General features: G+C 42.3%; 1 protein-coding gene across 1 annotated transcript; it reads left to right on the top strand.

Annotated features, from left to right (window-relative positions):
- On the top strand, positions 1-15716 carry rab21 (RAB21, member RAS oncogene family). The gene is made up of 7 exons (XM_084050087.1): positions 1-500; positions 9243-9302; positions 9426-9533; positions 9777-9840; positions 10808-10862; positions 12500-12588; positions 13175-15716. Exons 1-7 carry the CDS (start codon positions 354-356, stop codon positions 13312-13314), a joined length of 663 nt encoding a protein of 220 aa, XP_083906213.1. The 5' UTR covers positions 1-353; the 3' UTR covers positions 13315-15716.
- The last annotated feature ends 103 nt before the right edge of the window (positions 15717-15819 follow it).

Here is a 15819-nt window from a genome sequence, read left to right as displayed (position 1 = left end):
TAAGCTAAACCAGGCTCAGGGAGACGCCATTAGTTGGATACGAAAGCGAAGAGTCTCAACAACACGGGTGGGGGAAAGAAATACTTTGATATTTAAATTATAAATATCTGACATTCGCTGGTAGATATCGGTCTGAGTGGGATACGTCCGCCTCAACGACTTTTTGGTTATTTCCCGTCCCTCCCGGATTTGTTTTTATGTCTTTCCCCCCTTGCTGTTTTTTTTAGGGCTGATCTGATGTGAGCTCCGACGCAACACTTCACTTTAATGGGGGTTAGCATCGCTAGCTAAGCTAATAGCGACTTGTACTGAAGCCAAGGGGGATTCATCTCTTCGCTGTCTTGATATAAACCATGGCATCTGGGGGAGCGGGCGGCAACAACAACAAGACCTACTCCTTCAAGGTGGTTCTGCTGGGGGAAGGCTGCGTGGGCAAGACGTCCCTGGTGCTGCGGTACTGCGAGAACAAGTTCAACGATAAACACATCACAACTTTACAGGTGAGAGATGAATCTGGTTAGTGGTTAGCATGTCGCTTCCTGGGGTGGCCTGATCATCTCAGATGATGGCCCCCAGGAAGCGACATGCTAACCACCAGATAGCTTAGCAATAGCATTATATGGTAATCAAGGCTTTTTCTTCTCTATCTGCAACCAAGGTTTTTTTTTTCTTTTTGACCACTATTGTGTGTCAGTTGAGTTGCTGTCAGTCAGTGTGTGTGTGGTGTGTGCGCGCGTGCGTGCGTGTGCTCTGATGTTTTGGGGCTGTCCGGTTCATCCCGGGTGAGCTGAGCTGTTGCGAAACCTTCTCGGGTCTTCTGGTGGCCGAAATATGAGCTTTCCCCCGCCCACCCGAGATTATCCCAAACTAGAAAAAGTGCTCCTCGGAGCACAGGTCTCCGCCAGGGCAGGTAGGTTATTGTGGGCCAGCAATGTTGATGGAATATGAAGAATGGGACAGTTCCGTCTCGATCACATGACTATAGAGATAATGTGTACCGACTTGTGTGATGTTTGGGCAAAATCTGTAGTAGGAGTAATATGAAAAAAATGTGTTTTGCAACCAGGGCCTCCTGGTGGCGCTATAATAGGGCTATGTCAAAAGGGTGGCATTTGTTCCTCAATGCAGTGCGAATGTGCGTGCAAAGTTTCGTCGCAATCGGGCGATGCGTTCATGATTTGGGTCATTTTGTTCAAAACGGGCCACTCCTGCAAACTTAAGATGTCAATCTTAGCCAATCAGGATGTAATATGAAAAATCTAACAGATTCGACTTTATCACATGACTATAGAGATCATGTGTACTGATTTGCGTGGAATTTGGATAAAATCTGAAGAAGTAATATCAAAAAATGTGTTTTACTTCAGTTGGCCTTCTGGTGGCCCTATAAAAGGCAGATGTGAAAAATGCAGGTTAAAGGTTTTTCCTTGACCTCTAGGGAATGCGCATTGAAAGTTTTACGCAGATCGGTAGAGTTATAGGTAAAAACACAAATCGGCCTATTACCTATTATCGCCACCATGAGGTGTCATTTCTTCCTCGGCCTAGTGGGAATGTGCGTGCAACTGCAATATTTCACAGAAATCGCACGCTGCGTTCATTATTTGAGACATTTTGTTCAAAACCGAGCACTCCTGCAAACTTTGGAAGCCAATCTTAGCCAATCAGGTTGGAATATGAAAAACCTGAAATACCTGTTTCGTTTAATGACTATAGAGATACTGTGTACTGATTTGTGTAATTTTTTGGACAAAATCTGTAGGAGTAATATGAAAAAAAAATGTTTTGCAAAAAATGACCTCCTGGTGGTGCTATAACAGGCCGATAACAGAGGTTCTGCTCTGACATCCAGGGAGTGTGCCTGCACACCTGATTCGGATGCTATCAATGCATTGAATGGGACATTATCACCTTTTATTAGACCATTGAATGGGTGAAGTAGGCGACATACTGACCTACCCGCGATTTATCAGACCATTCATTGGGTGTTATCAAGACATACTGACCTACCAACGGAGATGACTTAAATAGTTCAGTTTCGGTTTTGGTTTTGGACAATGACGGAGACGCGCAGTCTCAGGCGAACTGGAACCGCGTGAAGGACTACCGAGGGAGCTAAAGCGTCCGAGTTGCCGTCCTGAACGGTGTGACGTTCGCCTGAGCCTACTCAGCGTTATGTACCGATAGGCACAGAATCGTAAATCTTGTTGTGGGGACTGCTCCGCCTCCAAGTAGGTCAGTAGCTCCTGATTACGCCCAATAAATGGTCTGACAAATCGCGGGTAGGTCCGTATATCGCCTACTCGTCGCCTACTCGCCCATTCAATGGTCTTGATAAAACGTGATAATCTCCCATTCAATGCATTGATAGCATTCGAAGCCGCTCGCCTGCACCGTTTCGCTGTCATGGGCCCAACAGTGGCAGAGACTAGCTGGAGACACACTCACTCACTCACTCACTCACACTGCAAAGCATAGTCTCTGCCACGCCTTCGGCCTGGTGGAGACAAGGCCGAAGAGCTCATATTATGAGCTCTCCTCCTCCTCCACCCACTATGATAACAGAACAGCATTAAGGGGGCACGGTGGAGCAGTCGGTAGCACTGTCGCCTCACAGCTAGAAGGTCCTGGGTTCGATTCCCACCGTGGGTGCTGGGGGCGTGTCCTCTCCTCCGCGTCATCAGTGCCTATATACCCTAGGTGGGGTTGGCGAAAGGGCCTTTCTGTGTGGAGTTTGCATGTTCTCCCTGTGTCCCCTAGGGTAGGTAGTAGTACCCTAACAAAAAACATGCAGTAATCCTAGTCTCTATACTGTCTATACTGTTTCCCCCTGGTCAGCCGGGGCGTCTGATGGAGGGGAAAGGAACTGGTTGGAATAACGTGTTCCTTCCACCCGCTACGTCCTACCGGGGAAACTCCCCCCTGTCAGGTGATGAGAAGCGGCCTGCTCAGTCCTCATGCATTGAAGGAAGCACAAGCTCAGTTCGGGGCTCTCCCCAGGCTGGCAGAGGGAGAGTAGTGCCCAGGATTACAAGTTTAGGCAATTTGGCACTGGGTGAAAAACAGAACGGCATCAGCGGCGGTCCAGTCTAGTCAGTCACTGCTAGTGTTGGTCATCTTTTGGGGCTAAATGGCATATCAAACTGCGGGTGCACATAATAATAATAAAACAATAACAATATCAAACTGCGGGTGCACATAATAATAATAAAACAATAACAATATTAATATGTGACTTGGCTTGGTAATATTATTTAGACAAAGCTCTTTTAAGACACTGTTTACACGTGCAACTGTTTTGAGGTCATGTAGAATAGATGGATGTTGTTTTCAACAGGTACAGGCAGTTGGGGGGGGGGGGGGGTCTCAGCAAAGGTAGCATCGGATTACCATACAGTAATATTTCTTCAGTTGCCCATCTGTATTTCTACACAATGAAGCTAGTGTGTGGTCCATCATAAGCTTGCATCACATAGTGTGTGTGTGTGTGTCTGTGTCTGTGTGTGTGTGAGGGAGATACTCTACGTGTGTGCATGTGATATCCCATTGCCATCACATGCCTTTTGCATGTCTCTGATATTAGGGCACCCCCTGTTTTAGCAGGATTCATTCATGGTAGCCCCCATTGCTTTCAGAGGAAACGTTTGAACCAGGAAGTATGACACAGCATTTGTAACCCAGCTGTGAGAAGTACTTGGCATTAATGAAGATGGCCTGCCCTACATAGTGGAACACACACAGAAATGTTCTCCTTTGCTCACTCGATCAATGACTCACTTGCTCCATCTCTCTCTCCTTCCCGCTCTCTCTCTCCTGCCTCAATCAGTCACACTCTCACACACTCCATACCCTACAGATCACCGGTTAGCTCTCCCTGTGTGAGCAGTATGGGAGTGTGGGAGCAGCCAGTGGTCTCTGGTCACACAGCATTAGTTCAGCCTCTGTCTGTGTTACCAGAGTGGTTGTGTAACCAGGGGTTACATTTGACTGCCTCTGACGCTCAGAGTCTGTAGACTGCGTAAGCAGAACAGGCACCCATGGACATGCTGTTCATGGGTGCCTGTTGCCCATGCACAGATTAGTCTATATACTGTACATTATGCTAAGAGATCAGGAGTTCTGGACAATATGTCCAGTACTCCACTTATGATATTTCAATGTACATTATGAAAACAGAACCTACATTTAATATATATTTATGTATTTCATCAGTGTAAGGGAAATTAATCACCCAAAACATTTCCTCTCTTTTTCTCCCACTTGTTATTCAGCAGTTTGTTCCCAGACAGTACTAGCGACCACTAGTGTTCCGTGACATGCATTTCTACGTGTACATATTTTATCTATGGAAATCAGACTAATTAATAATCCATATATAATATAAATGATTATCTTAAATGAAAACAGCTCTGCTTGACTCAAACATAGTGATCCCTTAAGGTGGACCTGAGCGTACAGACTTGGGATGAGGTCTATGCCAATGATGACCCAGAACAGGCCTATGAGGCCTTTCAGTCCACTGTACTTAAGCTTTATGATAAACATTGTCATTTGGTTGGTTTTTACTTTTATACATCTGAGAGATCACATTTGTCGTTTTTTCCTGTTGTGTTTTTTCTTTTTTTTTCTCTTTTAATACGTTAGGTTTTTGATGTGCAAAAGATAGGCAAAATAAGCCATTGCTTCAGCCTACACCTTTTTGGTCTAATCCATATGATATGATATGATATGATGAATATATAGAATTTTTATTTTATGACCAAAATAAAGTACTACTACTGATGTTTCCTTACAATGTCTCAATTTGTCATGTTGCTCATTAGAAATAGCTATATTCTTTTTTTATTATTATTACCCAGCACTAGTAGATAGCACTAGTACAACCCACTGATTATATGGGTAGGTTTCTTGTGTTGCATGTACAGTCTTGATCACTGCTGAGTGCTGACTAGGTGTACTGTATTTACCAGCCTGCTGTTTGCATATGTGTGTGTGTGTGTGTGTGTGTGTGTGTGTGTGTGTGTGTGTGTGTGTGTGTGTGTGTGTGTGTGTGTGTGTGTGTGTGTGTGTGTGTGTGTGTGTGTGTGTGTGTGTGTTTTGCATTGATAGTTTATCCGACTTTGTGGTTTGAGTCAAATTAGCATTCACCTTGATGACTAACAGTCCATCGACATGTCTGAACGGGCTGATGACGGTGGCCTGAAAGCTCAGATGTTGCAAAACGTCCTGTTTGCAAAAGTATCATTTATCTCTGCTTACATCCGGACATCCCTCTGAACGTTATGGATTGAGTCCCTCTTCTCCTGTGCTTTGCACTTTTTGCCCCTCATAATAAACAAGGCAGAAGACACACCTTTCCACCACAGTGTACTTATTTACAGAGAGATAAAAGTAAGACATAGAAATAAAGCAAGCTCTGGCTCATTCACACCTCGGAGACGGTTCTAGAATGGAATAGAATGGATTCTCCTTTGCTGCACAGATCAGGGGAGGTGAAAATTAAATTGAAGGGTTGGAACCTCTCTGCTACTTAAACACGGGTCCATAATAAGTTGACAACACTGTTATTTATTTTCTTAAACTTCAGTGTGTAAATGAAATAATGAATGTAGATCCAGATGAGAGCGACAGGATAGATTGAGTTGGTGCACGTGATGTGCTGACTAAGGGGCCGTGTCTGTCCATAGAAAGTGTTTTTTTGAACGGTGGAGCACTTTGAATATCATGTCCAGACTCCTGAGTGTTACACATGAGTCATGAGTGGGATGCCTGACATTGTTTGCCGCTTATTGGTGTGTTGCTCCAACCCTCTGCATAGTGAAAGTGACATTGATGAGCGGTGCTCCTCTCCAAAAGTTGACCTATTTTGTACTCGAGGCGCCCAGAGCGCGCCGCCGAAAAACAATGGATGCCCAATTGCCCAGAGGCGAGCGCTGAAACATTATGTGCAGCACTGGTAAGAGAAGTGTGTCTTTACCTTAGAAATATATGGCATAAAGGTGCTGGCAGATCGAGAACAATTTGTGTGGAGTCTGTGAACACACTGCCCCTGACGCTGCAACATGATCCATGAATCAGATTTGAACGTGATGCTCTTAAGTACAGTATGCAATATTCGTCTTCTAAACATGTTGACCCATTGTTTTGTATTGCAGTTGTCGGGTTGGTTAGCTCTAAACGTTGCTACTTCGGAGGAAGACCAGAACGGATGAATGACTGAGGGAGTCGGTGAAGGAGTGAATGAATGAGAATACAGGCTACTTATTTGCAGATAGTGCTTGAATTGGGCCTGTTTGGAGAGACAGAGGAGGGGAGAGGCTTGAATGGGTAATGATTTGCATGTGCCCTCATTAAGTTGATATTTAGTCCTCGAACCTATCCGAACTATGTCCACCTTTGGTCCCCTACCCACTGGTTGTGAAACACTGCTCAAGATTCTGTCTTCGTTTGTTGTCTCGTGGTCTTGAATCGCGCTCAGAGACTTATTAACGTGTCTGTTTTTAGCATATATAATTTTTATAGTTTCAGATGACATGTAAAACCAAAGGAACTTAGAATGAGCATAGCCTTAGAATAAGCCTCAGTTCTTAGATCTCTGTCATCGCAAACCAACAGATCTTCTGGTATGTTGCGTCTGCTCATGGCAATGTACTGTACTGTGTCCATGTCAATCAGTCTTCAGGTTCCGCTCACATGTGATGTGTGTTACAAGCTATGCACATTGTGGAGTGGACAAACATAGACACAGCCATACTGTGTATAGCCAAAATAAATGATGTGGTTATTGCTGCTGGTGTGTAATGGCCCTGGCACCAAGCTAAACAACGGACAGTTTTTCACAATATAAGAAGTATAGAACTATATTGCCAGCATTTAGGGCGTCACGGATAATTGTGTGTAATTGTCTTTTGACGCTAGTTTCCACAGATAATACTGTAAAAAATCTGCAATTATGAAGCATATTCGTTTCTCAATATTATATAGTTCACACACATTCTGTGTATTAATGAGGTATAACGGGAGTACAAATGCAGAGAAGGACAGTTGTCTCCCTCTCATCTTTCCTACTGTAGGGAGACCATTGACCCATTTAGACTGGGAACGCATCTGTGTAATTTTTTGATTTCTTTGGCTATTCAAAAATAGCAGATCTACAAGCTCATAGCCCGACACCGAGTGCAGCGCTATGAGCTTGTAGATCTGCTATTTTTGAGAAAAATGGCAGATAAAAAAATAAAAAAAACTGTTAGGATTCAGAAGACATTTGTATAGAATCAGCTTCAGGTCTTAATGGGTCTTAATGGGTTAAGGAGAAGTCCGGGACAGAAAGCTGTGGTTGATCCTAGACCCACAGGGTTAAGCTTCATGTGGTCTTAATTAAACATAATGCTGCAAACAAACAATATCTGCTCTCTCTTTGTTGTTCATATTGATTTAATTAAGCTTTATGATGGCAAATCACTCCCAACACAGTCAGTGCTAGATTAGAATTAAGATTCCTTATTTGCCAGGTGAAAATCTCAAACTCTGAAATCCAAAACGGAAGAATCCAAGAATGATGAACTTCAAGTTTCAATAGACTGAACTCACATGGTGGACATACTTTGGTTTGCTGTGCTGTCGCCAGAGGGCTGTAAAAAAATCTCACCTATAGGTCTAGAATAGATCGCACACCAGGAAAGGCAGATCTCTCGTCTCTGTGTGTCTTTAAAGGGTTTCGGTCATGTCCCTCCCTATGGTGTACCATGGTTAGAGGTCAGATAAGTTGGTGCTTGTGAGATAACAGTATAAGTTTATTTTCTCCATGATCAGGTGACTGATATGAGTACTGTGGACCAGGAACTGAACCTAACCACAAGCATTCACAGACACATGCAATCTTTATCACTCTCGCATACATTCAAAATACTGCTTTCTATTGCACCTGCTCACATGTTTAAAATCCTGTCTTTTAATATTCAATTTGAAATTCTTTATTTACATGACATGAACTAGTGTTCTGTAGTGTATGGAGTGTGTTATTGACATTACACTTATATAACAAATGAAAACTTGAATCAAACAGGTTAGTTAGGCAAGTTGGTCTCTCTCTCTCGCTCAGTCAGACACATTCTTGAGGTTTTGACCTTAATCTCTCCCCATGTGATGAGGTAGTTTGAACTTAAGAGAGAAATACTTTTGTCATCATTCATATTACATTTGGGTTGGGCAGTTAATTGTGTAAGCAATTCATTGTTTTATTTCCCTGCTGTTAATAATGTAATGTTGGCCAGGTTGAAACATTTCATACATTTTGCTTCATAGTACACATTTATACCACAATGGTCTGGTCCTTGGCCTGTTATAGTTAGAAAGAATACTACTACCGGTACTTGAAATGTAGTTCATTATTGTGATTATATGGGCAGTGACTTGCACTGTGGGTGGTGTGGCCGTAACTAACATAGCCTCAATCACAGGATATTATGCCCTCTAGTGGCATCGTATTTTAACTTGGGTCTTGGGATCACAGTATGTGGATGGGTATAAGTCTATATGTTTAATTATGGGCCAGGTGAATACAATTCACTATCTGGTCGAAAAGACAACTAACAGTAGGTTGGGCTCCTTGGACCAGAGTTTAGAAAATCTGATATAGTTAATTTGAATTCATTATGTGAATATTCTCTTTTTACAACAGAAGTCTATGGGGGTGCCGTACTCTCTCAATAGCTCTGGTATTTGTCTGACACCTGACCTGACTTCTTGTTTTGAGCGCTTTTTCCTTCTTTTTTTCTCTCCTTCCCGATACAAATATTCGCCACCACGGCTACAACTTCATCATATATGAAACACTGCCCATGGTCTGGATTGCTAACTAGCTCCATGGGCCCAGATAATTAACTAGCAACACGGTTTCCATAAAGCCTTGGTATAGCAGCAAATTAACATCAGCTGTGTTCTATCAGCAAAGTTGGAAATCTGATGACCTTTCTTTCTGAGACTGCAAATGCAATGTCTTATAAGGGACTAATAAACTGTGTGTGACAATCGCTCATGCTGGTTGTGTGAGGATGAGTCAGAGCAGGAGAAGTTGTCAGTCACTTGTGTATGTATTTTTACATATATACCTATATATTATTATTTTTGTATCCTTTTTATGAAGATGTTTTGAAATAATAATAATTAAAACAACACTATGGTTGCTGTGATTTGTTTAATAACTGTAGTAATAGTGTAAACTCTCTCCTCTCCCTCCTCAGGCTTCCTTCCTCACGAAGAAGCTCAACATCACAGGAAAGAGGGTCAACTTGGCCATATGGGTAAGACAGACACACACACACACACACACACACACACACACACACACACACACACACACACACACACACACATACACTAACAATGTAGCTAGTGGCCTTAGTATTTCTCTTTATTGTCTGCAGGACACAGCAGGACAGGAGCGGTTCCATGCTTTAGGTCCCATCTATTACAGAGATTCCAATGGAGCCATACTAGTGTATGACATCACAGACGAAGACTCCTTCCAGAAGGTAAGCATCATAGATGCCTAACTAGTCTCCAATGAATATCCAACACAACTGTAAACTAAGTAAGTCAGAGCGCCTTACTGTCGGTATCAGAGAACGTGCAAGTCTATCCCCGTTCCAATACGCTAGACCCACAGGAGATGGATTGCTGAGGTGGAGCGCCACACCTACCATCAGCTCCCAGTAAAGTTATTTTATGTAAATGAATACCATATTACCATCTGACTGTGCTCTTCTTTTCACCAGGTGAAGAACTGGGTGAAAGAGTTGAGGAAAATGCTGGGCAATGAAATCTGTTTATGTATAGTAGGTAAGTTATGTTTTTTAGTCCAGCCCATTGTATGCTGCTTATCTTCCTCCTTCTCTAAATCTGAGATGGGTAGCCAGGGTCATGACCCAAAATGGGTCCGGTACAGTTTTGTGCCAGGCCAGCACATGGCATCAGAACTTGTGTTTAATGAGCCCCCGGTTTTTACAGCATCCTTCACATCTAATGACATTTGTAAAGCACCATACCGGTGTTTTTGCATGTTTAGCATGTATTAAAATTGCCTGCAGGGTGGGTAGGTGGATGAGTTGTCCGATGGTGGACTTGCGAGGCAAGTCCACCGCAAGTCCAACTCCAAAGAATAGAATATACACAATTGTTTGGTTCTCAACACGTCAACGACCTCTCGTCCATCTAATAGCCCCTACACGTTGCATACGGTGTGAATGCACACACAAGACTGGACGGGGGTTAAGTTGTTAAGTGGCCCCACAAGTCTTAAACACTTCCGCAATGCGGTGACATCACTGACAAATCCTTTGTATCTAAGCCTTTTGACAGCCAGCCTCAAGCGCTAATACAGCCATGCTCGAGCGTGCTGTCACTGTAAGCTGTATTTTTGGTGCTCGCACTGCTGAAACATGGTTCAAGTACCGGTCTGGTAGGCTACATGAGTCATTATTTCAAGTCTGGCAACATTCAAGTAGACCTATCAGAACGTGTAAACCAGGTAAAATAATGCAGACGTTCTCAAACTATGGCATTTTCTTAGATTATTCCTGATCTTTCTGTTATGGCAACAGATATAGGCAAAATACTAGGGATGTGACATAAAATGTCAAATGTTTTTGATTATCGATTAGTGCACTAATCGTTTTTTTAAATACTAATTAATAACTAGATAATACAACATTTTATCATTTATGAATTAACTTTTACGTTTTAATGGCCTTATCAAAAAAGTTCTAAAATGTCAATTCCAAAATCTCTCTCTCTCTCTCTCTCTCAGGTAATAAAATTGACTTGGACAAAGACAGGCATGTATCAGTGGAGGAGGCTGAGAGGTAAGGAATCTGTTGACATTTACATCACTTTTCAGGTTCATATTGTAAGGACACATAAGGTTTTCACTAGGTACAATGGGCCTCATTCACAAAACGTGCTTACGATCATATTTGATGTCCGTGTGAGCGTTTCCACAAGCATAGCCTGATTCATCATTCTTCTTATTAGCTGAATTTGTTTGTTGGTACACCCAAAAAAATCTGCTCATAGACATGCTTAGAATGGCTACATTTCATTACACACCAGGAGCAACGCGAATAAACGATGTGAAAACGCTGCCTCATTAATACAGGTTGATTTTATTTGCGGTGAAAATCCAGCCTCATTTCGAAAAATAACTACGTTGTTAAATCGCCTCGTTATAATCACGGTCAGTGTGCATGTACTCATAACACAAACAGCAGGTTGAATTATACGAATGAATCCCCAAAAAAGAATGCTCCCAGTGCGTACTGACCTTTTTTTCTTGATGTAAAATCAATTACTGTAGTGCCAAACCTCAATTAAATGGTTCAGTGCACAACATTTGTAAAATAAAATACAAATAAAAAAGCATATTCAGTGATCTATTGCTTGTATTTTAATTAAGGATGCATAACTGAATTTATAGAGATTATGCATATTCAACCGATTTTTATTACCGGTAGTTTCTAGTTGTTTGTGTGTTTGTGTGTGTTTGCAGTTTCTGCCAGTGTGGCCACAATGTGGCAAATTGTTTACAATTTCATGTCTTAATGTTGCAGGACCGCAACAGACCTACCTCCACCCCAGGTGGTGGTAGTTGCGGTATTAAACTCGAATAGTAATTATAAGATGAGAGTTGATCACACAAACACCATAAAAATAATTCATAGACTTACCATCTGATGAAGATGCAGTCTGGATAATTGTGTCATTCCCGATGCAGGACAGCAGATAGAATAGTTAGGATATGTAAAAAACGTATCAGCAATCATTTAATTTCAATAATGAAAATTCAGTTCACAATCCATCGCGTATGGGAATCACTTGCCAAAAACATCAGATCTACAAGCTAACAAGGTGTCACAATGCGAAGCATTGTCAGCTTGTAGATCTGTTCTTTTTGACGAGTGACACCGCCGTGCTTTTCTCTTCTTTTTACACTTGAACACAACCCTTCAGTGCATGCCTTTTATGGTGTTGTTAGGGCATTAATCCATTAATACACCTGTGTATGCACACAAATTAAGGCTGTACACACCCTTTCATGAATCCGACTTTGGCCTTTACTTAGAAGCAGGCATAAACAAAGATGTAACAGAAATGTTAGAGGAAACTTTATGAATGAGGCCCAGTGTTTTATTTGTGTGTGTGTGTGTGTGTGTGTGTGTGTGTGTGTGTGTGTGTGTGTGTGTGTGTGTGTGTGTGTGTGTGTGTGTGTGTGTGTGTGTGTGTGTGTGTGTGTGTGTGTGTGTGTGTGTGTGTGTGTGTGTGTGTGTGTGTGTGTGTTTCTTTCTATGTTGTGACCCAGCCACCTGTAATTAATTCTATTCCATTACTCTGTTAATTTTCTCCACTTCTCTACCACTGTATCTGTCCATTGGCCCCCTTCTGACTCTCTGTGTGTGTGTCTCTCTCTCTCGCTCTCTTTCTGTCTCTCTCGCTCTTTCTGCAGTTATGCTGAGTCAGTGGGGGCCAGACACTACCACACGTCAGCCAAGCTAAATAAAGGCATCGAGGAACTGTTCCTGGATCTGTGTAAAAGTAAGTCCTGACACCCTTCATAATCTGCAGTGTGGCAAATATGTGGTGGATAAAAGTACTCTTAACCCTTTAACTGCCACGAAATAACATAATAATAATGTAATAAAAAATCATTTGCCACGCCACTGCCAGCGTTTTTCGAGTGTTTTTACTAACCGTTGAAAAATCTCATAGAATCGGGGGAAAAGAAATGTCCGGTCGCGGTAATCCGTTGCATAGTTGTGGCCAGTTGAATGTGGCTTGTTTTTGCCAAAAAACAGGAACGGAGATGAAGCCATTTTTCCACAACGAATAAACAGGAAGTAAATGAGCTGTGTGTAAACGTCATGTCCAGGTCTATCCTTTTCTGACATGCAAGGCATCATTCATAGGTAGCTAACAGCGCCATCTGGTGGAAAACCACTGAAAACACAAATCTCTCAAACTCGTCAGTGGCAGGCTGCGCCTTAGCAGAATCTGACGAGAAATCTCGTCGGTGGCAGGCAAAGAGTTAATCAAGTACTCTTATGTACTCCCCGTCTCCCTCTTTCCCCCCTCCCCCCCACACTCTCAAATTCATCCCTCTTTCTCTCTCTTTATGATGAAGGGATGATGGAGACGGCTCAGGCAGAGGAGAGGTTGAAGGGCAACGGTGCCAGTCAATCCGCATCAAGTAGGCGGGGAGTACAGATTGTTGACGACGAACCACAGGCCACGCCCGCTGGGGGTTGCTGCTCTTCCGGCTAACACACACACACACACACACACACACACACACACACACACACACACACACACACACACACACACACACACACACACACACACACACACACACAGACATGCGCGTGTGCTCTTACTTATATGAACACAGATATACACAAAGCAGTATTTGTCTTTTCTAATTTAATCTCATTGTTTCTGTGTTCATTAAGCATCATCACTACCATCCATCCCTGTCGAAAACATGACAAATTAAAATGACAGTGTAATTCAGCCCATTTTCCTCTGAAAACACAAAGAAATGTTTATCCTAATTTAGAATGAATTGCATTTATGTTGATGAAATAATCCAAAAACAGCATTTTTTTTTACGCAACAAAAGAACTGTGATAGGATGCCAAAAGTAGCATTGACAAGGAAATGTACAGTTTGATTCACATCCCATGATGTCAATGAGCCCCCCAGACTACTTTACGGCAGCCATTTTGTGTCTTAAAAATGGTCTGCATTTCTATAGCGCCAGGAACCTTCCGGCACCCAGATGGCCGCTCTACCTCCTGAGCCACTGACGCCTCTCTCTCTCTCTCTCTCTTTGAATTCGGTTTAATTTATTTGATGACGCAGAATGACAGAGTTGTGAGTTATGGTGGAGAACTTTAGTGTCACATAGTCGAAACGGCTGTCACAGGCCTTCGTGACCTGCTGGGAAATATTCCCTAGAGAGGAGCACTTTTATACAGTGACAAAACAAACGGATACAGAAATATAGCCAGTAACTCTGTTAAGCAATCCGCATCCGCTCCCAAGCCGAGGTACACTACCGACATAGTCTGTCTTAACCCCCAACCCATCTCTCCAGCCATGTCTCCCTTCTCCCTTTCCGCTTTCTTTCCATCTCTTCTCTCCATCCCTGGGCCAGTGTAGAGGCCCACCCCTCTCTGCACTACCTCCCCTGCTTCAGCACATATGGGTTCCTGGTCTTCAGTCTATGGTGGTGCAATGGCGCCATCTGTGGGAGTTGAAATTATTCAGATAAAAGTATCTTTAAACTTAGAATGGATGCCTTCATCCTAGCCTTGGATCACTGTACCAGGATCAATTAGTACTGGTTAGAGGGAAGGGAGGAACCTTTCCCTCGCTCATATTCTGTTTCTCTAAGAATGGGATTCTAACATCCCAACTGCCCTTAAAACACATACTCACAGTATGCATATGTGTGCAAATGAATGCGCAGGCATACACAAATGAAATGAAATGAAATATTGTTTGTGCACATACTTAAAGATATACAGTACATGCTGTCCATACATGATACCACCATCATATTGACTCTTTGACTTTTCTCGACAGACAATAATACTGTGCATGGTTGTTTGATTTCTGTAAAGGCTTCATTTGTTTTACTTTAAATAATTATAATAACAAAAAAAAAGAATCATTATTATTTAATAAGTTATGTACACGTAGAGGTCATGGACATTTGTACATGTATAAACATACTGTATTCATACTGCTCTGAGGTTGTGGTTTTCTCGCTTACGTTTCCTTTCTCACCCTCTTGCCTGTTTAAAGCGCCTAAAGGCTCATTTATGCATTGTTACTTTTGTCGCACAACACGGCTGCTTGACAAAGGATAAATTTGCCTTCACGTGTCAACAGTCTGCAGTGTGAGTTCTGCTTGCAGTAGTGGTTTGCCTCTCTTTGCAATGACACACTGTCACGACCTTGTTCGATGCCATTCAAAGACCTGGCTGTGCAATGAAAATGCAGTAATCTCAACCTGGTTATAATGACCCTCAGAAGAATGCATTGAAATTTCATATATTCAAAATGTTAAACAAAATGCCTAGGTGGGCAAGCTTAATACATGAACTTTAGCTTCCCTATTCTGGGACAAACATTTGGCAAAAATAGCAGATTGGCTATTTTGGCAAAGAGATTTGGAGTAGAGGGGAAAAATCAAGCGGACCGAGTGGTGGACGAGAGGTGGACTCCGGTCAAAGAAGTAGGGTTTAAGAGGCAAGGAATCTCTACTGTATCTCTCTTTCTCTCTACTGTATCTCTGTGCATTATTTCTTTTTCACACCTGCTTTTTTAGTGTCTTGAGGTTTTCTTCAGAGTTTTGCACTTGGCCTATACATTCTCTGTCGCTGATTGCTTAACTGTAAAACAAGGAGGCTGTGTACAAAGCATAATGGACATTTTATCTGCCTTTACTTGCTATGGGAAACCGACTCACACAGGAGGAAAAGAAAAACATTGTACAGCCGTTCAATTCATGATGAAAACATAAAAGAAAAAAGGCAAATGGGTGAAAGACAAAAATATATACACAGCACACTTTTTGGAAATGTAATTTTTTTAATCTGCTAGTGTCAAGTGTTTTGTAAAGATAATAGAACAATTAAAATGATTTACACAACGCATTGAGGTGTCCCACACATCATTCTTTATTTACAGTCAAGTATGTCAATGGGGCGAGTCATGGAAAGGATAGTGTACACTTTGTGATGTATGAGTTAATGGGTT

The sequence above is a fragment of the Gymnoscopelus microlampas genome (genome assembly GCF_963454915.1).
Source record: "Gymnoscopelus microlampas genome assembly, chromosome: 23".
NCBI lineage: Eukaryota > Metazoa > Chordata > Actinopteri > Myctophiformes > Myctophidae > Gymnoscopelus > Gymnoscopelus microlampas.
This window is presented reverse-complemented; position numbering and strand designations above follow the sequence as displayed.